At 37.1% G+C, this 27,506-nt stretch overlaps 1 protein-coding gene across 9 annotated transcripts in view; it reads right to left on the reverse strand.

Moving 5' to 3' along the window:
* Positions 1-27,506, reverse strand: part of ATP8B4 (ATPase phospholipid transporting 8B4 (putative)) — a 268,272-nt gene that overhangs the window by 182,212 nt on the left and 58,554 nt on the right. For all 9 annotated transcript variants that reach the window (XM_032343690.1, XM_032343682.1, XM_032343688.1 and 6 more), the window contains 3 exons: positions 9,458-9,571; positions 6,780-6,878; positions 2,434-2,495 (listed from right to left, as the gene is read on the reverse strand). In XM_032343690.1, the coding sequence (XP_032199581.1) occupies positions 2,434-2,495; positions 6,780-6,878; positions 9,458-9,571 (275 nt within the window). The remainder of the gene's footprint in view (positions 1-2,433; positions 2,496-6,779; positions 6,879-9,457; positions 9,572-27,506) is intronic.

Below are 27,506 nucleotides of genomic sequence, written 5' to 3' on the forward strand. Positions count from 1 at the left end.
AGGGGCACTGCTCTTCTATAGTCTTGTACCTATCAGACTTTGGCTCCTGTAACTCAAGGGCACTGCTTGAAGAAAACAACAAATGCAAGCACTTAGGAGCAATGCACAGAGAAGCTGGAGATGAGCATAGAAGACAGTGGAGATCTAGGCAGAACCCCAACAGTATCCTCTGCAACCATCACCTCCAAGGGAGGACTCTAAGCTCCCTGGGATCATCTCAGATCTGAGCCCAGCTGATCGCTCCAATTTTTCAAAATCTAAAAAGTAGAAAGCCAGTCTCCATAACCTGAGTACACAGTACAAAGACCACCACTCCAGCCACTGTAATTGGCCAATGATGGAACTCAGCAAAATTAGACACATCAAGCTCCTCTGGAAGATTGTTCTTTCAGAAGTTGTTACTGCTCAGTTCGAAAATTAAATAAACATCATGCTAGGCTCAAGGAACACAGATGTGTTCAAGAGATGACCCCTGTCCTAGAGGAGCTCACAGTAATGGGTAATCTTAAAAAACCAAAAATCTTGCCTGATTTCCTACTGAATCCTAAAGAACATTTCATACTCAATGATACGAGTTTCTCCCTTTAAACTTTATAGATCAGCAACAATACATCTCAAAGCATTATACCATACTGAATTACAAAGAGGTGCTGCTTCATAAGGACTCAATGGAAAGCTAAATGAAACCACAAGAAAGTAACACTAACACTGCTTCTAACAATAATGATAATGATAGCATGTGTGGAAGGCATATAATCAACAAATTTCTGAATATATAAGTGCCTAGGTTAATATCATGGCCTCCAAGTAGAGGCCCCAATATCTATCAGTATCCAGGTATCATCACAAGATTTAACTGGTAATTTGAGGGACATAGTACCAGGTGGTGGGTATTATAGAGGGCAGGGATTGCACAGAGCACTGGGTGTGGTGCAAAAATAATGAATACTGTTATGCTGAAAATAAATAAAAAACAAAAACAAAAACGAAAAAAAAAAAAGATATGCTAGGGCCATTACTTCAAATCCATTATGTAATTGTACATATTTTAAACATACTTTGTATGAGATGATACTTGAAAGGAATAAGATTTATTATCAAATGTTCCTTGGGGAATTAGTCATATCATATTAATGGCATATCTAATACACAGAGCCATAAGACTTGAGAAAGTCCAGATATGCAACAGCACAGCTCAAAGCCACACACCACATTAGCTTACAAAGATTCACCATCTCTTAGAAACTTGCTCTAGACTACAGAATTATTTAGGGTCAAGACTAAACTCATCCTCAAAGTCCCTCTGAGCACAAAACTCATGCTTTTAAACACCATACTACAGTGGCAACAATTAAAAACCTGCTAACACTGGAAATGAACTACATGGTTCCAGGCATCTTTATGGCTTATCCATGTCACACAGGAATCACAATTTCAGAGGCTCTGTCTTTACCACTATAATTTCAAAGTATGATCATTTTACTTCATTATGCATTTAATGCTATTTTCTAAAACAAGCAAATACAGAAATGTATGTATTCATTATGTTATTAGCGATCAGTCAACATTTTAGTTACAGAAAGAGACTAATATTTCAATCCTACCAATTACTGTCTAGATTATACCTAATCCCTCTTGATATCTTTATCATTTCTTGAAATTTCCCATCCCATATGATTAATTCATTTTATGATATTCCCTTTAAAAACTGTATTCTTCATAGTATCCAAATGATTCAAAATCATCAGCAAATGTGATTGACTGCCAGAATGAAGTATATTTTAAGTTTACTTTGTCATGTTATTATTAGCAGAAAAGGGACAAAGAGTAAGAAACAATGGAATAAAGGTTTGAAATTTACTTTTCCTAACTTTTATTGTGTTTATATATATATAATTTATATATAATTATTAATTATGTGTGTAAAGACATGTTTTAAAGAATTTCAAATTCAAGAATCATTCTCATAAATATTTATCAATTTAAAAGTAATGAAAATCTGTGTTATGGTGGATAATTCATTCTAAATTCAACTATCAAATAAATGAAAGATTCTTATCACTATCACTTGATACAGTACTGTGTCAAAGTCTCTTATCAATATTTCCCAGAAATTTACTAATTAAATAAGTTAATACTTATGAGATGTCATCTATATACAAGACATAGCATAAGTGCCAATTTTAAGTAGTAGTAGATCTAAAAAATGAAGTGATAGTTATATGTCTGTGTTCCACAAAACTTCATAGGGATTGGAAGTTGAATGAGTAGCACAAACAAGAAATGAAGATAAAATTGACTTATGTTGTAATTGTTAACAAATTGAAAGGGAAAAGTAACATGTACTTAATTAAAAGAGAAAACCACCAAATGTTAAGACTTGTTTTGTGGTCCCAGAAAACTTAAAAATAACCCAAAGAATTTATTTCTTACTTGCTGTCGATGAGCACCTCAGATAGCCGATTATTCACTTGGTTATCACTCTTATGGCGAAACTGAAAGTCAAAATGTTTGTGAAAAAACATATTTAATCATACTTTATCAGCACAAATAGGAGCACTAAAAATACTTTGAGATCATCTGTTTGGACAATATCACCATCAATCCAAAATTGGCAAAGTTTATGCTTACCTGGAACCCAGCTCCATGTGTTCTAAATCTGAATCAATACCCTTCTCACAAACCTTGGGGGTAACCAATGGAACAAGTCTAGCCACATGCTCTTCTAATTCCCAAACATTTTTAAATGCTTCTAAGATGACAATATGCTCTTTACTCTGCCACACAGTTCCAGAGAAAACTATACATTTTGAGATTTTCAACAAGGAAAGGAGCCTTCCTTTTCTCTCACATATGTGCTCAATACTTCATTGAAACATCAGTCATTCTTTTTCATGGATTTCTTTGAAACCACTAAGCTACTTGTAATAACATATATTTTTATTCTCCAGAAATTCTAATTGTTAACAGTAATCTTATGAAACACTGAGTACTTAAAATAAAACTCAAATTGAAATACCGAACCACATTTGGTATGGATTTGTTTTTTTATGGCCAAGTGATACCATTTCTTATTGTACATTCCAGTAATGTAACCATCATAGACTGCTTAGAAGAACCCAAGTATTATGAGCACTCTATTAAACTCATAAATTAACAGCCATTCAAATAAGACTACCATCAAAATTAGTGCATTTTCATTTAAAAAATTCAAAATGTTATATCACAATATGTAAAATGTTTCAACCAGTCCTTCTCTTATTCAATTTCCTTCCCAAACCTATCCCAGTCTCTCTACAATGCTATGCCTAGTGTATGTAATTACCCTGATGGCCAAGTATAAGTCAGTGGATATTATTAGGAAAAATATAATACTTAGCATTTTCTAACATGAAAACATTTATAATATCAGTACAGAACTAAATTAACTCAGTCCATCCTTGGCAAGCAAATTTCTCCTTCCCAATAGAACAACAGAATTATTATTTTGTCTGCGTTTGTTCCTTTATCCACACTCCACCTTCTCCACTCTGCCTTGTTATGGGAAGCTAACCTATAGGTCCTTACCCTCTGGCTCCTGGTTTGATTTGGCCAATAGTCTGTTCTGGCAGAAGATGAGAGTAACCAGAGGAGAGTGAAATGGAGTATCTCCCCGCACCCTGGCTTCTTTCAAGCTGAGTTAGCTTGAAGGCAGCACCAGCTGTCATGAGAAGTCAGATACAGGTAATTGCTTCCTCCCATTGCCCATTCAGACAGAAAAGTAGTGTTGCCTTCCATGTTGCTAAACTATGTGCTTTTCTTTGACAACTTTTCTTTTGTAAATAGTACCTTTGTTATTAATCTTTCTCCAACCTTACTCATTTCAGAGTGACATCTCTTTCCTGCCAAGACCCTGACTGATAAATATATCTGGTTATTGAACCCATACATATTATCAGAAAAAAAAGCATATTCAAGAATTAACCACAGTAGAGACAAAAGGAGATTTAGTATTTAGTTGCATCTCTATCTAACCTGGAAATAAACCCCAAAATTGACTAGCTCGGAATCATAGAAAAGGACCGATTAGTTCATCCCCTGAAAGCTGAGCTGCCTATTCTCTGGACCTCAAAATAAGCCACTCTCACTTCAGTTCAGATTTTGCCAAGAAGTCTTGGTATTGAAACAGAATCTGGTAGGACTAGAAATGGTTGTCTCATGCCCAGGCTGACTCTTCTTGACAATTTCTACTCTAAAAACAGATATGAAAGGATAGAGAGGAACAGCAGAGGAACTCCATCCTTAGAAGGGAGCAGAGGACTAGCATTGATTGCATACCCATTATGAGACAGGCTTGTGCAAAGTGCTTTATACACAGCATCTCATTTTCTCCTTCCAACAGTTCTGGTGTCATTAGCCACAAGATACAGACAAGGAAGGATTCAGAGAAGTGGTTTTACTCATATAATAGTGTTAGAACATAGCAGGTTAAAGTGTCTTTCTTCCAAGTCCATGTTCTTCCTACTCTACCATTTTGCTCTACCATTAAGCGTGACTATATCAAATAAGACATTTAAAGCGAATATGTAGAAACTCAAGCATCTAAATAAATACTATTTCCCTGAAAGATCAGATATTGTGGAAAAGACACACATTTACTCCAAAGTTGTCCTTACTGAAGTCGTTATTAAAATTGTGTCTCCTAGAACTACTCAGAGCATTCTTTGAAATGTCACCTTATTTTTTGAAGATGGAGCTATTTACCCTTAGAAAAGACATGAAGGGATGTCTTATGCTTGGAAATATGCAAAATCTTCTCTTAGAAAGCAGGTAAGGTAAATGTGTTTTTAGGGGCTGAGAAATGGCATTTGTTTCCAAAGCTGGGTGAACACAAAATTACTAGATTGGCTTTCTTCTGTACCTTGTACACTGATCATGAAGGCAATTCTGTATGAAGAGTTTCAATGTACTTTGAACAATGGCAACCTCACAGGAATGAATAAATTCCAAAATTACCACTTTTAAGTGACATGATTCATTAGTATGAACAGGTCCTATGTGTTAAAAATCCTGCCTCAAAGGTTATAGTCACAATATGAACCATGAAATACATGAGGCACTTCATTAAAAATGAAGAGAGTCATATCTTATCTGTCCTACAGAAACATGGTATACAAAGACAAATACATTATATACATGGATAATTTTCAAATGAGTCACATCAAATTGTTGATTTATCAAAAAATTGTACATGAAAAAGGATCATATGAACCAACTTGATAAGTACAAATCTCCCTATCTCACTTTCCCATACTCAACCCTCTCAGTAGGGAGGGGTTCCCACAATCTCCCTGAAGCCTCCCTAATTCTCTTTCACACACTCCACCTCCACTACCAACTAGTCTTTGAATGGCATCTTCTTCCCACAAAGAATGAAGGTGCTTTGTTTTTTAATTATGACTCATGAATTTTTAACATCACATTATTGTTATTCATGTCCATGTCTCATCTTCTCTTGCTGGATTTTAAGCTTATATTTCAGGTTCTGTGTATATTTTATTTTTGCATCTCCCATATAGCTTAGCACAGAGGGGTCTGCATAAAGGCCAGTGTTCCAAAGCCAAACCAATTCAGGTAGACTGTAAGTTAAAACCCAGAACCACTACTGTTCTACAAAGCCAGTAATAAAGATAAGAAGGATTCACAAAAATACTCAGTCTAAAAGAAAAAAAAATGGAACAAAGAACCAATGAGACATAAAGAAAGCAGAAACAAGATGATAGATTTAAACCTAATCATAATGATATTCACATTAAATGTAAATGGGTTAAACATTCAGAGTTGCCTGCATGGCTCAGTAGTTAAGCATCTGCCTTTGGCTCAGAGTCATGGGATGGAGCCCCACATCCCCCTGCTCCATGGGGTGCTTGCTTCTCTCTCTCCCACTCCCCCTATTTGTGTCCCCTCTCTTGCTGTCTCTCTGTCAAATAAATAAAATTTATTTAAAAAGATTTTCAGGCTGTATAAAAAATCATTACCTAGTTATATGCCATCTACAAGACACCCACTTTAAAGACATAGATAAGTTAAAAATAGACAATAGGAAATATAGGTATGAGTTCACAGGAGAAGCCTAGGCTAGGAATATAAATACATAAGTCATTGGGATACAGACATCTGTATTGAGACTAGGGCACCCAGGGTGAGATATAAACTTTTCTACATTTAGAATATTTGGTTTGTACAAGACCATGTTTTAAAGCTTTGTGTTTTAATGACCTCCCTTAGCTTATGCAGACTTCAAAATTCTCTATTGTTTTAGACTTCACTTGTTTACATTAATTGCCTGACTTCTGAAGTGATTTGATTTTCAACTCATGCTATTATGAGCATAAGATGTGAGAGTACCTAACATCTACAAATTGCTAAAGCTTAGAGAAAGACATATTATATAGGATAAATAATACTTCACTGGGTAGAAGCAAGTTTGTGTTCTAATTCTGGTCTTACAATTAATTGATTGTATAATCATTAGCAAATCACTATTCTTTAGAGTCCTTGGTTTCTTCATCTGTAAAATGAGGGAGTAAGTCTAATTATTCAAGCCCTCTTGCTTTTATCATAAACAGGCTCTGGTTCTATGACATCTGTATTAGTCACTAAAGCAATACAAAAAGAGTTTTATTTAGTACTGATCAAAAGAGCTCCATTCAAAAATTCCAAATGGATCCCAATTTTTTGTCTTTGAGAGGTCACAGTTGAAATTGAGACCTCAAAAATGCTCAAAAGCAAATACTCACATAGTCATCTGTGGCATCTTTGACAGCTGTCATAGTTATCACCAGGACCAAAGGCACAATAGTGGTAAACCAAGTCAAGGAGGAGATTTCTGGAATCAGCTAAAACAAACATTTCAAATAGTTTAGGACTTTTAAGTTAGGAACTATATCTTCCAAATTTTGTCATAAGAGTCACAGAAAGTAATGGGATTATATTCAGCTATTTATACAAATACAGAATAACTTTCAATAACTAAGTATTTGCATTCACTTATAAGACACACAGAAGTATCATTGAGCCAATTTTTAGGCTACTTAACAAAAAATAAAATTTTTATACCAACTTGAGAAGTAAGCTTCTTGAAATCTTTCACATAATCTTTTCCCAGGACATATGTCACTTGTCTTTTCTCTGCTTCTCATCTCAACTTTTAACAATTTTACTAACTTCTCACCAATTCTAAAAGAGAGTTTCTTTGAGTATATACTTTATGCCAAAGAGTGTGCCAAGTACTTCCCATATTTTATATCATTTGACCCTGAGAAAGTTCATTGAGTTAGATTCTGTACCAGATCTCTTTTGCACACACCCAAAGGATTTGTATTCCATGTAAATAGCACCCCCAGTGCACAACATAGAATACATTGTGAATAGTGCCCTAGAGTCGGGAAATGCTGCAGCCCTAGATATCATTTTCCCATTATGTAAATAAGTACCTGAGAGGTCACCATGCTTGACACACCCTGTGTGTCAGGAATACACACTGCTAAAATTTGAAACTTAGATATATTTGACTCCAAAACCACCCACATGAGACAAAATGAGAGTTGACAGGACTCTCTTAGAAAGGTGGTTTTCAAATGGGGTTTGATACGGAGCTGCTTCAAGCCATCAGGTAGGAAAGAGTGGGGTGGATGTGGTCAGTACATGGAGATCAGGCACCATCAAAAACAGCTCTAAACTAAATCAATCTTATACAATAGTTTCCATAAAATTTTTAAAAAATCAACTTAAAAGCCTCTGAGGCACCAATAAAAAACATTGGCCTGGGTGGCAGAAAAGCTGGATTCTAGTCCTAGTTCTATCACTGACTCATGGTAAAAGTTTTACACATTACTTATCCTTTTTTGGGTCTCATTTCCTAATAAACAGAAGAAAGGAGTCTGTACCAAACCATCCCAAAGTCTCCTTCCAGATATAAAATTCTGTGAACAAGAGCCTTTGACTATACATAAGAAAGCCATTAAAGAAATGAGCTCAAAATTCTGGAATGATGTAAAGAGTTATATAAAGAAACAAAAAGCAAATTCATAAGGGGAAGAAGGAAAGAGATCTTGGGTTCCAAAGTCTTTTCAATAAATTGTAAGGTATACATCAACTGTGGAGTTTTTGTTGTTGTTGTTTTGTTTTGTTGTGCCTGTTTAGCATCCATTTCTTCTCGAGTATACCTTGGGAAATTATCTCATCTCTTCTACTGTCAGTACATACAGTGTTGGCAGACTCGTTCCATTCTGGCTCCACACTTTGGCCTGTGATCTAGGTCAAGACACCTACTGTTACAAATTCTTGAGCCACCATGATTAGTTAATGAACAGGGATGTAACTCAGCATGGACCAGTGAAAGCTAATCACAAGACCTGCTGGAACAACCAAAAAAAAAAAAAAAAAAAAAAAAAACTCATTCTCCTTTTTTTTAAATCCCTCTATCTCTCTTTAATGTTGGAGATGAAGCAGGAGAATAAAGGTCTAAAGCTTTCAGGGGCCACCAGGTAGATTGGACCTGCCCAAGTAAGGCCAACATGGAGGAAAGAGAAGTCACATCCTATCGAAACAGTTTGCCCATTAATCCAGTCATATATAAAATGAAATAATCCTAAATATATTTCCTTTTTGCTTTAATAAATTTAGGTTTCTGCCACTTACAACTAAAAGCTTCTTAATACAAATATTTATTAATCTGGACTGTTCACATCTAACCCATCTTTTTAACCTTCTAAAATTAACACAGTGCCCTGCACATTTTCAAGGTACCATTTTGGTCTGATTAAATTACTATAAAATAAATATTGGGTAAATAACCAGCTCTCATGAACTGTTTATGTATATTCATTGATTTATGCATTTTATTCCCTAAAATATCAGTAAAAGCTGAAATTTCATTTAAGCTCATATTTTAGTCAGATGGGAGAAAAAATGAAGTTTATTAACTACCAATTAACCACCAAAAACCATAAAAAAAGGTCACTCTACAGTGAAGATAGAGCATACATCATTTGTTATACATAGAAAAGATGTCATTGTTTTTAGAAACAAATGAAATTTGCCCAATTAGTTTCCACTAACTACCACTTAGCTAGACTACCTCAACTCTGGCAACACCCACACTGTTGATGTGAGAAGGAGATAAAGAAAGGAGGGAGGCTATGGACAGTAATTATTAGGCTCTGGTTTGGTTCAGATAAAGTGCATAGCTGCATTCTAAAATGACCTCAGTGTTTAAAATGATGAATGTACTAGTTTTGACCCATTACTAGCCCTCCCACATTTGTGAAAAGAAACAGCAAAAATAACAGTCAAAATCTGATAAGAATGGTTTTATCTAATCAAGAACACCCAGCTGAGTGAATTAGCATACTTTTTCAAATTACAAAAATACTTTTAACAAACAGATGATGAAGAGGAACAATCTAAACATTACCTGTAAAATCAGAAGGAAAAGGAAATAGGCATTTGCCACTCTTTGGAACTGTTCAAATAAATTAATTGGCAAGAAGGTAAGAATGTTGTATTTGGATGTGTGGATACGATTATCCTGAAAAAGAAATACCATCATATTAGATTGGGGCAAGGTATTGCTCATTATCAGAACAGCTCTAAAACTTAACAAGGCGAAACATGAATTATGCCATAACAAGACAGATAAACCAATTATGTAGAAAATGTTAAGTTCTCTTGGCTCAAGGTCTTCATTTTTCCCAAAGATGACACTCTCCTGATATAGGTGAAATTACTGGCCTGTGCCATAAAATCATCCATGACTTAAAAATGTATCAAGTACAATACCTGCCCCTGAGATGTTTTACTCTTATGCATTCATACATTTGGCAAATATTGCTTGAACACCTACCATATGCAGACACTGAGTTTATGCTGTGACTGAGAGGTTGGAAGAAACTTCAGAGATTATCTGGTCCACCTTCCTACCCTTTAGATAGCTCTGACAAGGGGCTTGTCTTTGAAAGTCTTCTGTGATGGAAAACTGACCACCTCACAAACCAGCCTATTTCAATTTCAGATTTGGAATTGCTAGAAAGGTCTATTATGAGAAACCCAAATCTGCTTCCCTGTAACTTTTTACCATGTGCCAATTTCCATCCCCATGGTCACCTACACCAAGCCGAAGCCCTTCATATGTTGGAAATCTTCAAATATTTGAAGACCACTCACAGGACTTCCCAAAATCTCAACTCTGATCCAGGCATTCTCAAACCCCTCAGTCACTCCATGACTTATTTAACAGAAATCTCTTCCTGATCCATTTCTTTTAGATTTATCCCAACCTCTCTGTATCTCTCTTAAAACATGCTGCACAGAACCATACACATATTGCAGATCTGAGTCAACCAACCCACGTACAGTACAGACTTCGATGTTCTATGTTCTGGACTATTGTATTAACATACCTTAAAATTTCATCAGCATTTTGGCAACTGTATCTCACTGTTTATTCACGGAATTTGGATGAACTAAAATCTCTAGATCATCTCTTCATAAATCACTATCAAATCCGGTCTCCCCTTCCTAAATACTTATAGGTTGCTTTTTTAAAATACTGATGTACAAGGTCTTTCATATATTTCTACTGTACCAATCTATTGAAAAAAATAACTTTGAATATACCATCTTAAATTATTCGATATTTTCTGCCATCAAAAACTTTCAAACATGTGCCTTTTATATATTCTTCCAAAGCTGTAGACTAATACATTACAAAGGATATGACTAAAGACCAAAAAAAAATTTTTTTTAATTAAAAAAATAGCTTTCTATGCTGATGGTACTTTTGGAGAGAAGGAAGGAGGAAAAGAACAAGGAGAAAGGAGTACATCTGGAGAATTCACAAAGCATCTTTAGTGCTGAACATGGTGAACATTTCTTTTTTTTTTTTTTTAAGATTTTATTTATTTATTTGACAGACAGATCACAAGTAGCAGAGAGGCAGGCAAAGAGAGGAGGAAGCAGGCTCCCCGCTGAGTGGAGAGCCCGATGCCGGGTTCGATCCCAGGACCCTGGGATCATGACCTGAGCCGAGGCAGAGGCTTTAACCCACTGAGCCACCCAGGTGCCCCCCATGATGAACATTTCTAAAACCACTGGACTTTCTGCAAGAAGTGTGGTAAGTACCAGCCCCACAAAGTGACACAGTATAGGAAAGACAGATTCTCTTTATGTCCCAGGAAACAATGTTATGACAACAAGCAGAATAGCTATGGTGGGCAGACTAAGCTGATTTTCCAGCAAAAGGCTGAAACTACAAAGACTGTGCTGAGACTTGAATATGCCGACCCCAACTACACATCGAATGGAATCTAAGGTGGCTATTAAGAGATGCAAGCAGGGGCCCCCAGGGGGCTGAGTCAGTGGAGCGTCTGGCTCTTAATTTCAGCTCAGGTCATGATCTCAGGGTTATGAGACTGAGCCCCATGTGGGGCTCCATACTGGGCATAGAGCCTGCTTAAGAGTCTCTCTCCCTCTTTACCCCTCCCCACTATCCCCATGGGCATAAGCATTTTGAACTGGTAGGAGATGTTCATTGGCAAACTACTAGAGACCTCTGCAGAGATTAACATCTTTTCAGTACCCACTCATATATTAAAACTGAGGTTAGTCGGTGTGACTTAGTTTAAGTGAAATTACGCTTCCAGCAATCATTGTTACTGTTATTAAAGAAAATGAGCACCTACTAAAATAGCTTTTTTTTTTTAAGAGACAGAGAAAGCATGAGCAATGGGGGTCAGGGATTGGGGAAAGTAAAGAGGAAGAGGGAGAAGAATCTCCAGTAGACTCCATGCCCAGCACCGAGCCTGACATAGGGCTCCCTCTCACAAGCCCGCAATCATGACCTGAGCCAAAATCAAGGATCAGTCACTTAACTGACTGAGCCACCCAAGTGCCCCTTAAATAGCTATTTTAAACATTTACGAGGAATCATTGCGTCTAGCTCCATGCAACAAGCTGTGGCACAGTAAGAGAGGTGTCGAGAAAAATTTCCCAGCTTTGCTGGTCTGATACATAGTAATATACTTAAAACTGTTCTGTAAGCTGATGAGGAATATTTTGCAGTGCGTTATCTACTCAAGGTCTGGGCTGAAAGGGAGGCTATGAGAACTGTCAATGATGAAACATATTTCTGATGAAGGGGTTGGAGAAATAATAGGGAGGAGGAAAGCTAAGGAGAAAAAGCAGTTAACTAAGAAAAAAAATCACATATTCCTGTTTTATATTTTCTTCTAAGTTGAAACTAAAATGAGGTTAAGCCTGTACCTTGTCAAAGGACAGATGGAACATCTGCTGGGAAGCTCAAAACCACGACTGGAATTATAAAGAAACTCTCCTACAAAACTGAAACCCACATAGGTGAAAAGACAATTGAGCAGGACAAAGTGATAATAGTCACAGGTCTGTGACGATTTTCTCCTATTTAACTTAACATATAAAATGATGGTGATGTTCAGGCTCTGTTGTTACTTGGTCACAGATGATGCAAACCCTCACAGCTATGCCTGGGAACAAAGAACGAGGGCTCCCCCTCCTGGAGTGCCATTTACCTGTCTTTTTTAATTGAAAGGAAAAAGTGTTTCTATTTCCAACGCCTTCTCCAAGGATGTGAGTATAGGTAACACCTTAAATAGTCTGTCATTTCACTGAACCACCTATTGGCTTACAGGCAAATTTTAGTACAGTTCATTCCATAATACAACACAGAAGATCTTCACCTCTATCCCTTCAGCATGACTTTTCCACCATGAACCACCAGAAACATCCCTATTCAAAAGAATTGAGGAAGAGGAGAAGGAAAAGGAGAACAAGGAGAAAGGAGTACACCTGGAGAATTCCTACAGCACCTTTAGTGCTAAAGAAAATCAGGCTGGAAGTCATGGCTTTCATTTGTCAGCCAGGTGGACCAGTTAACCTGTCCCACAATGTGGTAGATTAACCACACGGCCATAGGCCATTCTGGAGCAGGGGGAACCTCCCGTGCAGTGTGAAAGGGGTCTACCCCTAGAGGAGCATGAGAGAATACGCGTTCCCTAGAGAGAGCTTGCTTCCAAGAGGAAGAGGGCAGAGCGGAGCTGGTGAGGCCCAGATATCCCTCCAAGACTGACCCATCAAACAAATAACTTCACTACAAAGTTAAGTAAAGGGGTGGTAAGAGAAGTGTCACCCCAGTAGAGATCCCTCCATCAGGAAGACAACATCAGGATGAGAAGAAAGCATTGCTCCTCTAAAATATATTAATACAAACGTGCCAAGGTAGGCAGAAGATGGCTCACTTGGGAGTTTACAAAAGGGGCCATGAGGCTGTACAAGAGGTCAGCACAGACTGAGGCTAGATAGAGTAGTTCCTTGGAATCCACTAAGAATTTTGGACTTTATCATAAAGACTAAAAATCTAAGTGAAGAGGGAATTACTGAAAAGTTATAAGCAAAGAAACAACTTGTTGAGATTCTAACTTCAGAAGATTACCCTTGCTACAGGGTGGAGAACAAGTTGGAAATGACACAAAACAGATGAGAAAAGACCAATGAGAAGGTTTTTCAATTAGTCCAGGTGACAGATGATGGGTGGCTTGGAACAGGCGGTGACAGAAAGGTTGACAATGAATAATAATAATAATATAATGGCAACTGATATTTATCAAACTCTTCCCATGTGTACTATTCTAAGAGCTTTACAGTTCACAGCTCATTTTATCCTCACAATATCCTTATGAAATAGATACTATTATCCTTATTCCTCATAGAAGAGGAATCCCGGATTTAGAGAGATTAAGTAATTTAAGCAAGGTTATACAGCTGGTAAGTGGTGGTACCACGATCTGAACCCAGGTACTCTGTTTCCAGAGCCCACTCTTTTCAGCAGTGTTCTTTGCCAATTCAGAGCAAGGCAATTCTCTCTTCTGTTTTCAGATCAATCAGCCCTTGCTCTCTCCTCCACTCTGAATTTTTGGCCTGCTGCCATTTTCTTACCAAGGAAAACAATACCATGTATCTACATTTTCCTCTTGAGTCAACCCCCTCTGTAGGAGCTCTGCTTATCTATTGCCTGCTGTATGATTACAGTTTTCCTGTGTTATCTTTCAATACCCCTCCAAGAGTGACTCTTTTGGTTTCTGACAAAGTTCAACCCAAGTAAATAGTACAGATAACCTCCTCCTTTAGTTTCGCTTTGCAATGGAAGCAGCAGTTGCCAAAGTCCTTTACGTTTTAACATTAAGTATTTATTACAGGAAAAGAATAAAGTAAAAATGAGAATTTCTTCAAAGGTGGAACATCAAACTAGATATTAGCAAAATGAGAGGCATTATTTTTTATAATGAGATTTTATTGTGTAATCGTATTGCTTAAGAAAATGAAGCAAATAGAAAAATAACAAACATTGCTAAATTAGTAAACTGAACATTTGGGGAGTTTACCTCAATTCTTCCATGGGAAAGACAGAGTTACTAATACTTCTCACCTACATATTTATGGGACTATTGTGGAGATAAAACGAGACCACATATGTGAAAGCATTTTTGAGTTGAGTTTTATGGTGAAAGAATCATATAAATACAAGATTTTTCTGAGCAATTCCCAAATAATCCAAATGGATTTAGAAAATTCAATGTACTAGGCAGAATAAACTGGGTATGCCACAGTAACAACTCCAGAATCTTCATGGCTTAAAATAATAAAGGTTTATTTCTTGCTCATGCTACTTATTCAACATCAGCCACCAGGAAGACTCTGTTCACCCTTGTTACTCACAATGGACCATTCACCATCTCAGATACTTCCAACTGCATTTCCAAAGGGAAAGAGAATGCTCTGTTTTGTACATACAAGTCAATGCTTCAGCCCAAATGCTCACAATTCACTGATCAGAAAGAGCCATCATGTGCCCAAAAGGTAGAAAGCCAGAAACACTGATGGACACCACAACCAGAAATGGAAACGAAGCCTAGTATTTGGAGAGTGTGAGACACATCAGCCATAAAAAATAAGTATCACCAACCAAACTTCGCACTACAAATCCCGTCTTATTGTACTGCTAGGTGCAACAGACAGTTGACTATTTTCCCCTCCCCCTCAGCTAACAGTGCCCCAAATTACCTAGTCTTGTGGTCTGGATGAATTCATTTCTCATCTAAAACTTCAGAGTCAGACCCAGATTAGTTTGAGCCAACTACATGGCCCATCTTCCTGATTAAAATTTTGAGTTCAGGGATTAGCACATGACCCACGTCAATTCTGGGAATTTGCTGGAGATACTGGCTTTCTCTTTCCTACTGGATTCCAACCTGGAAACAAGTAGCCCTAGGGATCACTGACAGCATCTTGGGACCATGAGTGGGGAAGCTGTTAAAAATAAATTCTACACTGAAGATTCAGGGCTGGAAAATGCAGAGAAAGAAATTAGACCAAGCCTCTCCTGAGGCTAGCCCTATTTCCAGACTTCTCAATTATATGATTTGTTCATTTATTTTGTCATCTAAGTCAATTTCAGTTATTCTTTTACTCCCAATCAACAAAATAGCAGATAAAAACATTAATACATACAAGATCAATTTACATTTTTATACAGTAGTGTACTTTCATCTCTATATTTGCCTTAAAGAATGAGTCATAGAAGGCCAAGCCTAAATGCATCTGGTGGTTGTCCGGGGACATTGCCTGCGTCTGTGATCCCACAGGCCAAACCCCAGGAGCTTTCGCAATGAGTACCACAGTTTCCACACTCTCACAAGATCTTCCCTCCCACATTTGATGAAACATTTTTGTCATGACAGCTATAAAAAGTAACTGTCAGGAGCTTGAGGGGGGAAAGAGCCTAATAGCCTTGCCAGTAGAGGAGACAGATATATGGTACAACATGGATTTCAGAAAGAGAAATAGTCCTGACTCTTGAAGAGAAATGATCTCTAAACCATAAAATAAAACCCAAAAAGAGACAGCATCCACAGAACACTTGCTTAAAAAAAAAAAAAAAGGAAGTGGCCTAAAGGCATTTGCGCCGCTCAGGAAATATGTGAAACAGCCATGTTTTATGCAAAGGTACCAAAAGAATTCATGTATGGGGCAAATAAGCCTGGAGATTGGGAGTCTGGCGCCTGACACCAGGCAGAACCACATCTCCACTGTATTAGTCAAATGGTGAAGAGTGTACAGCACTCAGGGCTGGGAGGCATGGCAAGATGATAGCGCATTCCTCTATGAACACTGCTGAGTGAGGTCGGAGCCACAGAAGAGGCTTTACAGAGAGCCACCAATAAACATCATCATTGTTCCCACCACCACCATCTGCATAAGGTTCTCCTGAGCCTGAGCTCCACAACGTGAACAAAAGCATTTGTGGGGAGGTAAAGAGAGGCCACACTTCCCCCAACATTCATCCATTCATACAACAAGGGCCTTTCATGTGACAGCACTGTCATTGAACCAGGACTACAGATGTGAATAGACAAAGTCTCTATCTTCCTAGACCAAGTTTGCATTTTAGTTGTGGGGAGAGCGGCAAGAATAAACAAACGTATAAACTGATCACACAGTTAAAGAAAGTGATCAATACTACGAAGAAAACAGTGAGCAATAAAAGAGGAGCACGTTGCCTGCCGAGACTCCCTTAAGAAGCCTGCTTATTTGACATTTCAGATTCACACAACCTCAAGATGACTATCTGATGAGACCACTGGGCACCTCTTCTCCAAGGGAAGCACAGCAATCCTTCAGGCTATTAAAAAAAAAAAAAACAATAATTCCATGGATGTTTTAACAAAGAAATTTAAAGCTGAGGCTATTAATGTTTGATGCACAGGTTTTCTTGACTAGGTATATTCACACATACACATGATATTTATGTATACATACTTATATTTATATACATATATAAACACATAAATACATAAAATACAAATACTGAGTTTATTCAAATGTATTCAACTATAAATACATACATACAAATACATAAAGTAAATACATGTATATTGGGAAGGTTCTCTTTTTTTCTTGCTGGGTATTTAATATGGGCAACATATTTGGATTTTGTATTAAAGTATAATTGACATACAACGTTAAATAAGTCTCAGGTATAGGACAGTGATTTGACAGTTCTATACATTACTCAATGCTCACCACGGTAACTGCAGCCACCATACAATGTTACGACAATATTATTGACTATATTCCCTACATGCTTTACTTTTTATCTCTGCAAATTATAACTGAAAATTTGGATACCTCCTAATTTTCTCTACCTATTTCACTCAGCCTCCCACCACCTTCCATCTGGCAACCACCAGTTTGTTATCTGCATTTAGGAGTCTGATTCTGCCTTCTTGTCTGTTCATTTGTTTTGTTTTTTAGATTCCACATATAGGGGGGTCTTTCTCTGACTTACTTCACTTAACATAATACCCTCTAGGTCACAAACGGCAAAATTTCATTCTTTTTAATGACTGAGTAGTCACATCACATCTTTATACATTCATCTACCAAAAGATACAGGAAGGTTTTCTTTTTATAAGTAGGGAACATACTTAGAAAAAGCTTGAAAATTGCCAGACTAAAACATTGCTATAATCAAAGAAAAGGAGTATGACCCATGTGTCACCAAGACTTGGATGTGTAATGAAGAAAGTATGACTCTTCATGTAATGGTGTTGCTGTGTCATACAATGACACCCGTTAATATGTATTGTCTCCCTACACAGGCCCAGCACTGTGCTGAGCACTGTGCATACATCATCTCAGATAATCTTCAAAAAATCTAATGAACTGTTTCTACTTCAGCACCACTTTGCAGATGAAGAAACTGAGGCTTAGAGCAGTTACAGGGCTTCCCATAAAAGCTGTTTTGTAGAGTCATGTGTTCTCCTAAGTGGTATGTGTTTCCTGGGAAATGAGCCAGAAACAAAGAATTTCTAGACTGCCTCTTGGTTAATAAATCCACTGGCCCTCCTACAATATTCCTTTGTTAAAAAAAAAAAAAAACTTTCTAAACCACAGGACAGTGAAAGATGCACATAAATTCAGTCAGCTAGAACAATCACTTTCCATACCTTCAGTCTAGGGAGAGCATCATCAGCCTTGTCTAGGGAACTTCATTTCCCATCTAGACCTCAGAATCACAGGCAATAGCTAGGCAGGATTTCAGCCTCAGTGTGCCTCCAAAGCCAATCTGCCTGGTGGTAACATAAACCTTACTTTGTTTTCTTTTCTATCCTCAGAATTTTGTTTCATGTTCCAGCTTCTGCAAGACTGTTCTAGAACTAGTAAATGGTCTATGAATAGTAATTTATCTACAAAGAACTAATTTTGGACAATTACCAGGGGGACAAATTAAATTTCCCTCTGAGATTAATTTAATCACACTAATTTATTTTTCCTCCAGGGCATTTAGATGCATACAACATATAAAGGGTTCTAACTAGGTCCAAATAAAATGTTAACTTTTCTTTTGTGATATCTGAAAAGAGCAAAAATGCTCTTAAAATTACACAGGTTGAGAGAGAGGGAGACCTAGTATACACCTTCTCCAGAGAGCGAAGATACAAAAGAAAAGGAAGCCATACAAAAGAGGAAAAAAAAGAAATCAAAGGTTGTATTTCAGTGGGACTTTCATAGTCCCATAATGATTTGTTTGCTGATTTCTGCTTTACCAAAACTCTTCTGTGCCTCTTCCCTGTAGATCTGCCATCTGCAGGGAAGCAGGTCCTCAGCTTTGGCCTATTTGCCTATCTCATGCTAGAGCTTTAGAGGCCCTGGACAACCAGATTAGACATTTCTTTGAGGTGATATGGAGCTGGCTTTCTCGGGTCCATTTCCTGAACCATTTCCTGAGTCTTTCAACAACATAGGGCATATGAGTTGCTTTGTTTACTAGGACTAAAAATTAGACCACGTTCACACTGCTATGCCATCTGGGAACAAGGCCAAATTTCAGGCAAGACTTCAGCATTTATGACAATAACAAAGGCACAATGGAAAAGTCCAGTTAATGAGGAGACACCCATAATGAATTTCCCCGAAGGGCCAAGGGGTTATAATAACACACTACAAATAGTCTAATCCTTCCTAGAACTCTACTTCTTATAATAGGGTGCTATACAAATAACATCATGCAATTTTCTCCTGAACCCGTGGGAATCAGGTGAGAAGTGTATGTCTCTCTGAATTCCCATCTCCAGCATGATGCAGGAGAAATTAGGACCCATGGCCAACTTATGGAAATGCCCTCCTACAACATCTCTACTTCTTGGTCTCCAGCCCATTCTCATCCAGAGTGGGACAATAAATCTAAATTTAGACAAACCCACATCACCTTTGTGGTTTTTTGTATTTCGAATAGTTTTTACTTGAGAGTAGAGTTGTTGAAAGGGAGGATAAAGGACCAGTTAGGACACAAGGGAAAGAAAATTCTTTACATGGAATGGGAGAAGAGCGAGGCTTTAAAGTATTCTATAACTTAAAACACAACAGCAACACTTGATAAATAAACTGAAGTGCCAATCTCTTATTTTTTGTGATCACATCATCTACAAAGAGTTTAATGAATTTCCAGCAAATTTGGCAGTTTTTGCTTAGGATGTTCTGAGTTAGACAAAAACTGAATTTGCTTCAGGGAACTGGAAATGGGGCTCCCTGGTGATGTACATAAAAACAGACAGTTGTCTTGTAGGAGCTGACGGAGGTTCAGTAAGAAGCTCATGTGAGTGCTGAATAGAATAAGAGCTGCCGCGATATGGAGAGGAAATGCACAGTGGGTTCAAATGTGAGTTTCTGATCAAAACTCACTAAGACAGATGTTCTAAGTCGCTGAACTGATTTGCAGCTGAGCTGCTCACAGAACAACTCTAAGTACTCCAGGAGGGGTTCCAGTGGGGATTTGTTTATTTAATAGTTTGTGATTCACCCAAGCATCACCAGGAGGCCAGCTAGGAGTAACAGTGAGTACAAAGAGCAGACCAGATCCTTTCCCTTGCTTTCAGAATGAACAAAGAAATGAATGAATGCATGCATGCCCGCACGGAGAAAAGGGCGGGCGGCCTCCTAGTTACATCACCCACACCTTCTCCACCATCTCATTCTACTTCCTTCACATTCCTCTTTCACAGCGCCTTCCTCTTAGACATTCCTCCTCCTGGTTGACTCCATCGGGGGGAAGGGTTCAAAACATTCATCCAGACTCCTATGCAAGTGTGTTGGTTTAAGGGGTAAAAAAATTTAAAAAAATAAAAAAATAAATAAAACCCAAAGAGGTTGGTGAGTTTGACAGAATAGAAATAGAATTGGGAGGCATTTCATGGGAATCGAAGTCTGTGCTCTGCAAGCCGGTGGTGATATAAGTAAGAAAGATGTGAAGGGGATGGAGGATGGGGAACTGAGGGGCCGGACTATGGCACACGGCCTGAGGATTTTATGAGAAACTGGTTTTCCCAAATGGTTATTTTACTTCTAATAAGGAAGGAAAGGGTGTCAAATCTATTTTAGATATTATCTTCCCACAATAGTCCTTTCCAGGGAAACAATTTGCCTATATCCTCAGTAAAGAAAGTAACACTCAGAAAGGCTAAAACCGCTTGAAAAGGCCAAGCCAGTTATGGGCCACAGTACCCCCTCCCCGGGCTCCTAGGAAATATTCTGATTCCAATCCTGAAGAAGGACCCACTGGACTCTGAGCGCCTTGAAGAAAAATACTGCTGAGTCTTGTTCACCCTTATGGACCTCACCCCCATCCCAGGCACACAGCAATTCCACAATAATTGTTGCTCTTTATAATTTTTAAAAATACTTTTAATTTTTCTTAATAATTGTGGTTAAATAAATGCATGTATAAATGAATAAAAACAGAGTTAACTGTAGCAGTGATTCAAGGAAGTCCTCTACCAAAAATATTTACATACCTATTATATGACTATATATTATAGGTCAACTCTTTGGTCAAACACATTTTCTGGTCGTTTTCTCCCATTTTGACTCCATACCCAAAGAAGGATACATTAATTTCTAACCTTTCAGTGTGAAAAAGATTTCCTTCCTAATAGGAAAGATCTTGGAAACAAAAAGTTTTCAGGCAAGTAGGTGGAGCTGGGAAGTAAGATATGGGGAGGGAAACTGGAGAGTAAAAAGTATGGCATATTCCAACCCTAAATAGCTTCACCTAAAAGCACTTTACTTACGATTGCATATACTTCAGGAAGAGACTAGATCACCAACATTGTATACCATCCACATGGTGAATTTAAACTGGATTTTGCATTTGTGAATAAGCCCCACTGTTTCTCTGAAAATGCTATTGAAATATGCCAGGTTTCTGTTGCAAAAATCACATGTTTTCAACATGTGCCCTCTTACTCATGACAGAGACAACTATTTTGACAGAAGCCATTATAAAGGAGAAGGAGGCAAAGAACAAGATATGGACAAGGATGAAAAGAAGGAAGGGAGTTAAGAAGGTAGACATGCCCAGAATGGCTAAAATTAACAAGTCAGGAAATGACAGTTGGCAAGGATGCGGAGAAAGGGGAACCCTCCTACACTTTTGGTGGGAATGCGAGCTGATGCGGCCACTCTGGAAAACAGCATGGATGTTCCTCAAAAAGTTGAAAATAGAGCTACCCTATGACGCAGCAATCGCACTACTGGGTATTTAGCCTAAAGACACAAACGTAGTGATCTGAAGGGGCACGTGCACCCGAATGTTTATAGCAGCAATGTCCACAATAGCCAAACTATGGAAAGAACCTAGATATCCATCAACAGATGAATGGATAAAAAAGATGTGGTATATATATATGCAATGAAATACTATGCAACCATCAAAAGAAATGAAATCTTGCCATCTGCAACGACGTGGATTGAACTAGAGGGTATTATGCTGAGTTAAATAAGTCAATCAGAGAAAGAAAATTATCATACGATCTCTCTGATATGAGGAATTTGAGAGGCAGGATGGGGGACTTGGGGAATAAGAAAGGAAAAAGTGAAACAAGATGGGATCAGGAGGAAGACAAACCATAAGAGACACTTAATCTCACAAAACAAACTGAGGTTTGCTGGGGGGAGGAAAGGTATGGAGAGGGTGCTTGGGTGATAGACATTGGGGAGAGTATGTGCTATGGTGAATGCTGTTAAATGTGTAAGCCTGACAATTCACAGATCTGTACCCCTGGGACAAATAATACATTATATGTTAATTAAAATAATTAATAAAAAAATTTTTAAAGGCAGACATGTCTTAAAGGAATTACATGTAGAAGATGACAAATCAAACTTCCAAATTTAAAATTCAAGAAGATGCTCCTTGCAAGCCCCCTAGTTTCAGAAAGCTCAAGAGCTTCTTGAAGACATTTTCCAAAAATATCTAAGTCATAGTCCCAAAAAAGAAACAACTATCTAGTTAATAGTACTGAGTGAATGCCTATGGTCCCAAGAAATAATTGAGTATTAGGAAAAAGTGAGGGCTTGGATTCCTCAATCTGCATGGTGACTCACCATTTTACCAGCTAAGTAACCTTGGAAAATTATCTCCTAGTCCCTGTAATCTTCAGTGTCCCCATCCATAAAATGTGGGTAATAATATCCACCATGCATGTGTGCATGTGAAGATTAACTGAGAACACATTTAAAGTATTAGCATTATGCCTGATAATTAAACACTTTTTTCCCCCTCTTCACCTCTTTTGTTTTTGTTACAATCTTCAAAATCTTCATCTAACTAAAATGAGAACAGAAGATTGATCTATTGCTTCTGAAACCCAAATGTGTATATGAATCCTTTGAGGGTTTTGTTAAAATGCAGGTTCTGACTCAATATTTAGGGAAGAGGTACTGAGATTCTGCATGTCTAAGAAGCTCCTGGTGAAGCCAGGGATGCTGGTCTGATATCTGTGAACCACACTTCAAGAAGTGAAGTATTAAATAACCTCTGAGAGTATTGATAAGCACAAATTTCTGTTATATAAGCAAGGCTGCATGTATTTTTCAAAGGGCTATGTAAATAATTAAATTACAAATCCAAAAACTCCAATTTGTGCACTATAGATTATGAACTTTCAAAAGAACACTTGATTTCACCAATAGACCATGGAGCTGAGTCATCACAAATAAATGCCTTGAAGACTTAGACTATAAAGACAAAATGTCCTTTTGGCTCAGCTGAAGATATTCTTCCTGACTTCTCCTTTAATCCTTCAAGAAAAATACACTGAATAAAAAGAAAAATCATTGGAAAAAATAGAGATTTTTTTCACATATTTTCAATTTAAGCTCTTGCAAATAGATCAGACCAAGCATTAGGTTGCGAAACACAGGACTATGGAGAAATTCCACAGGTATGTGCAAACAAGGGGAACATGGCAGGATGAGGAGAAGAAATGGGAGTACAAGAAACCCTTTTATTAAAATGCTTACGTGTAAAATGCAAAATACTGATCATTTGCACAGGCAAGAGCATATAGGCCCTATATGGCTTCAGGAATTTATTTCTAATTATTTGTTCATAAAACAAATTCAGATTATTCCTGATGTTAAAATACCTGAAGTATTGGTTTTCAGAAATTATATATATGTATATATTCACATTTGAATTTAAAAAAATTTCAACTACCTTTCAGACTCAAAAAACTTAATTCCAATATGTCCCAGGAGCACTTTTGAATGAGCTCATCATTTTCTTCATTCAGTTTAGGTTGAGATGGGCTAAAAGGTGACTGACATTTGACTTTTGGCCCAATGGTTCCCCAAATTCAGACAGACCATTTTTATATAAATACAACATAGTATTTTAACATTCTTTCATAATTTTTAAAAGACATTACCAATACAACTTTAAGAAAATGATCCATCTGTTCTTAGAAAATTATCTTCCTTACCCATATATAGTGAAAATGCTAATTATAAGTCTAATACTATTCATTTTCATACTTAATATCGCAATGTCTTAAACTGCTATTTCATCCATGTATATAAAATGCTCTCAAAATCCAAGGAGGCAGCAAACTCTTGAAGGGCTAAGAGTTGTTTTATACGTCAAGTCTCAAAAGTATTTAACAAAGTGACAAACACTCACTAATTACTCAATACAAGGCTGAAAACCCAACTGGAAAAAAATTCAAAATACATGAGGGGAAAAAGCAACTCCATTTACCAAAACAAAACATGAGCTAATATAATTGTTAGTAATTCACAAAACAAACCAGTAATTTCCAGTACAAAACCTAGAGAACCACTTTTACCAAAATAAGATAGGCACTGGCATAAATGCATATTTTTCACATTTTTAGCACAACATCTTCATGCAGTTTATTAACTTTACCATATCAGAGAGCAAGAGAGAAGAAAAAAAAAGTCAAACCTTTCTTTAACTTATTTTCTCACCTAGGAAAGTCTGAACAATGTTGTCTCTGCAAAACATTATGAAGAAGTTCAGCCCATTTGTGCTTCTAACCTCAAAAATGTCTTGCGTAGAACAATGGCGTTTTTGTGGCATATGGGCTACAAGAGTATTTAAAATATTGCAACATGGAACTAAGTGGTTTGCAAGAATCATAGAAACAGGACTTAGAAAACAATCTAAAGTTCAATTATTTATTCCACCCTTCTGTTTCCATATAGAAACCACCTAGCCAGCACTGTAACAACTTTAAAAAAAAAATTCTGCTTATTAAGATAAAAATCAATAATATACTTAAAAATTAGATTGGTAGCAAGGTTGGTTAACTATAAAGATTGGAAACTAGGTAAGTCAGAAATTCATAATGATTAATGGCCCAATGGCAACTCTAAAAGGTATCTAGTGATAAGTTGTCCTCCACTGTGTTGTACTCAATATTTTTATTACTAACTTAGAACAGTGATTCCCAATCCTGTTTGCTCATTGGAAGCACCCAGAAAGCTTAAAAAATATACCAGAGGTTGGACTCCACTTCCAGAGCTTTTGATTTAACTGGCCCATTGGATTAGGTATCAGTGAAGATACAGAAGACATGCTGTAAGTCTTCATATGAGACAATAATAAAAGGGATATTTAATGACAGAGGAAGTGGTATCTGTTGTGTGCCAAGTTCTATGACAAGCAAGATAAAGAGATAAATGTGACATAGTCTTTGTCCTTAATGATGAAAATGAGATTAGTAAGAGATTAAGAGGTGTCAGCCATCACCAAAAAGCTAGTACAATCTTAGACTACTGTAATAATTCTTCTTCTACTTCAAGCTGCTCAAACAACTTCTAGAATATGTTGTTTGACTCTGGAACAACCCACTTTACAGAGTTGGTTATAGAAAAGCTGAAGCTCTTTGCAGGGAAAAAGCCGGGTAGGAATTGCAGGTGACTATACTGGAGATAAGTCTAATCAATGAACCCAAGTTTGGTATTTTAAATACATTATCAGAAGGTTTATCATGTGAATCAGGAGACATGTTTGCTTCGCTTTGGCATCAGAAGGAAAGCTAAACCAATAGATAATAGAGCAAGAGAAAATCGATTTGGCTCAACTGAAGGAAAAACTGCCTAATAATTAAAACTATCCAAAGACAGAGCCCCAGAGAAGTTCCAAATTCAGTCAATAAATACAAAGGTTGAAAATGGGTTATAGATAGAGTGACAGTCCCAGTTTAGGCCCATTGTCTTGGCAAAGTAACAAATAGGATCCCCTTTCATTCTCAAAAGTAATCTGGTTTAGAAGACAAATTATCTATTCTCCCTAGTTTGGGAGCATCATCAGAATAATTAAAAACTGAGCCAGATGGGACCCCACACTTCTCACCCTTTCCCACTAAAGAGAGTTGGTGAGTTGCCCTCTTGTAAGGGATATAAACAAAGATTGGGTATGCAGTTCGAGAGAATTCTGTAGAGAGAACGGGGTGGAAAAGCTTGAAAGGATAATTCCACCCTGAAATTCTATAATGAACTTAAGCTAACTTCCTTGCAGTACCAGAGAAGCCAGTTGGGTTTTTCCATTTGTATAAGGCAACTCTTTTTCCCTGCATTTTTTCAACCACTGGTGTGGAATGATGTCAGCATCTGCAACCTATCCGAAAGGCACCTGGATACCCACAGCCATGACATGAGCTTGCTTGTTTCACAGCAAGCTTCACAACCAAGGAGCATGAATGAAACCCAGAACAATTAGAGCTGCTAGAGAAGTCAAGGCACAGTACCAAGAGATATATATATCTCTGATCTAGATACAGGAATCTGATTGCTATCCTGTGCTTTATTCCTCCAAGAACAGGCTCTCTAGTCAAGCAAGAACATTCTTACAGAGATGTATCACAGAGTTACAACTACAAACTTACCTACATGCACATATTCATGCAACACACATACATTTACACCCATACACGTAGAGCTCCTAAACAACTCCTAAGATCAATTTTAAAATATCTTCCAATATGATCTTCATGCCTAAATAGCTTACCTTTATAAGAAACTGCAGAAATAGCCACATACAAAATACAATAATCTGACCCCTGGTTTCATAATTGCAGACATGAATTTAAGACATTTTTAACACAAATGATTTGATTAATTTTCAAACTACAAAATGTAAAATATGATAATTGCCATCTTTTCATAATATGATTCACAGAACCACACTATTTGGTCCAATAAAGATAACTACAAAACAAGATAAAAACCACTTTGAAACCGTTGGGGTTGGTGGTTTTTCTGTTAACTTCTCAACTGTTACTGAACTTGCCCAATTTTATCCACATGATTGATTTATGGATAACTTTCATAAACCTTTTGCCAACAAAGGAAACTGCATTTGTGGTGCTCACTCCCACACAGGAAGTTATTTCTCTTCCTGCGTCTTTTCATTTCTTGGTCTTGGTTTAAATTTATACCACTGTGTCCTCGCAATAATGAGCTCTGAGATTCTACTGCCAAAATTAGCTTATTTTAATTATTCTAATTCCAATTATATATTGCTTGGAAACTTTTCAATTTCACATCATTGCAATGAAGAAAGTAAAATTTTTAAAAATCTGTTTTTACTTGAAATTTACTTCATAAACAGATGAAACAGAACAAGTGTATGAGCACACGGAAATTATTTCAAGCCTGGAACAGGTAAGTAACAAGCAAACATTTCAAAGTTTAACTGGAGTTTAATTAGATAGAGTTTAGAGTTTGACTGGATTCTTTAATTACTTTAATGCGCCTTTTTAGAACATTTAGAAATGGGAATTCAGATGGTAAAACAAAAGATTAAAACAGACCAACCAAATTAAAGAAATAAGGAATCAGACAACTGCTTAGCCAAATAACACTATGTAAATAAAACATATGTCAAAGAGATAAAATATTTATACTTTTAAACTCTTAAGTCCAAAAAGAATATGAAGTCCAAAAATTACCTTTTCTCCAAGTAGATTATTTATAAAGGAAAAAGTTTGGTCACATAGAACATGGAATAATTTACAAAGATATTAACAGCACACAGAACAGAAGACATTTTCAATGTCTGCTAAAAAAGA

The sequence above is a fragment of the Mustela erminea genome, chromosome 5 (genome assembly GCF_009829155.1).
Source record: "Mustela erminea isolate mMusErm1 chromosome 5, mMusErm1.Pri, whole genome shotgun sequence".
Classification (NCBI taxonomy): Eukaryota; Metazoa; Chordata; class Mammalia; order Carnivora; family Mustelidae; genus Mustela; species Mustela erminea.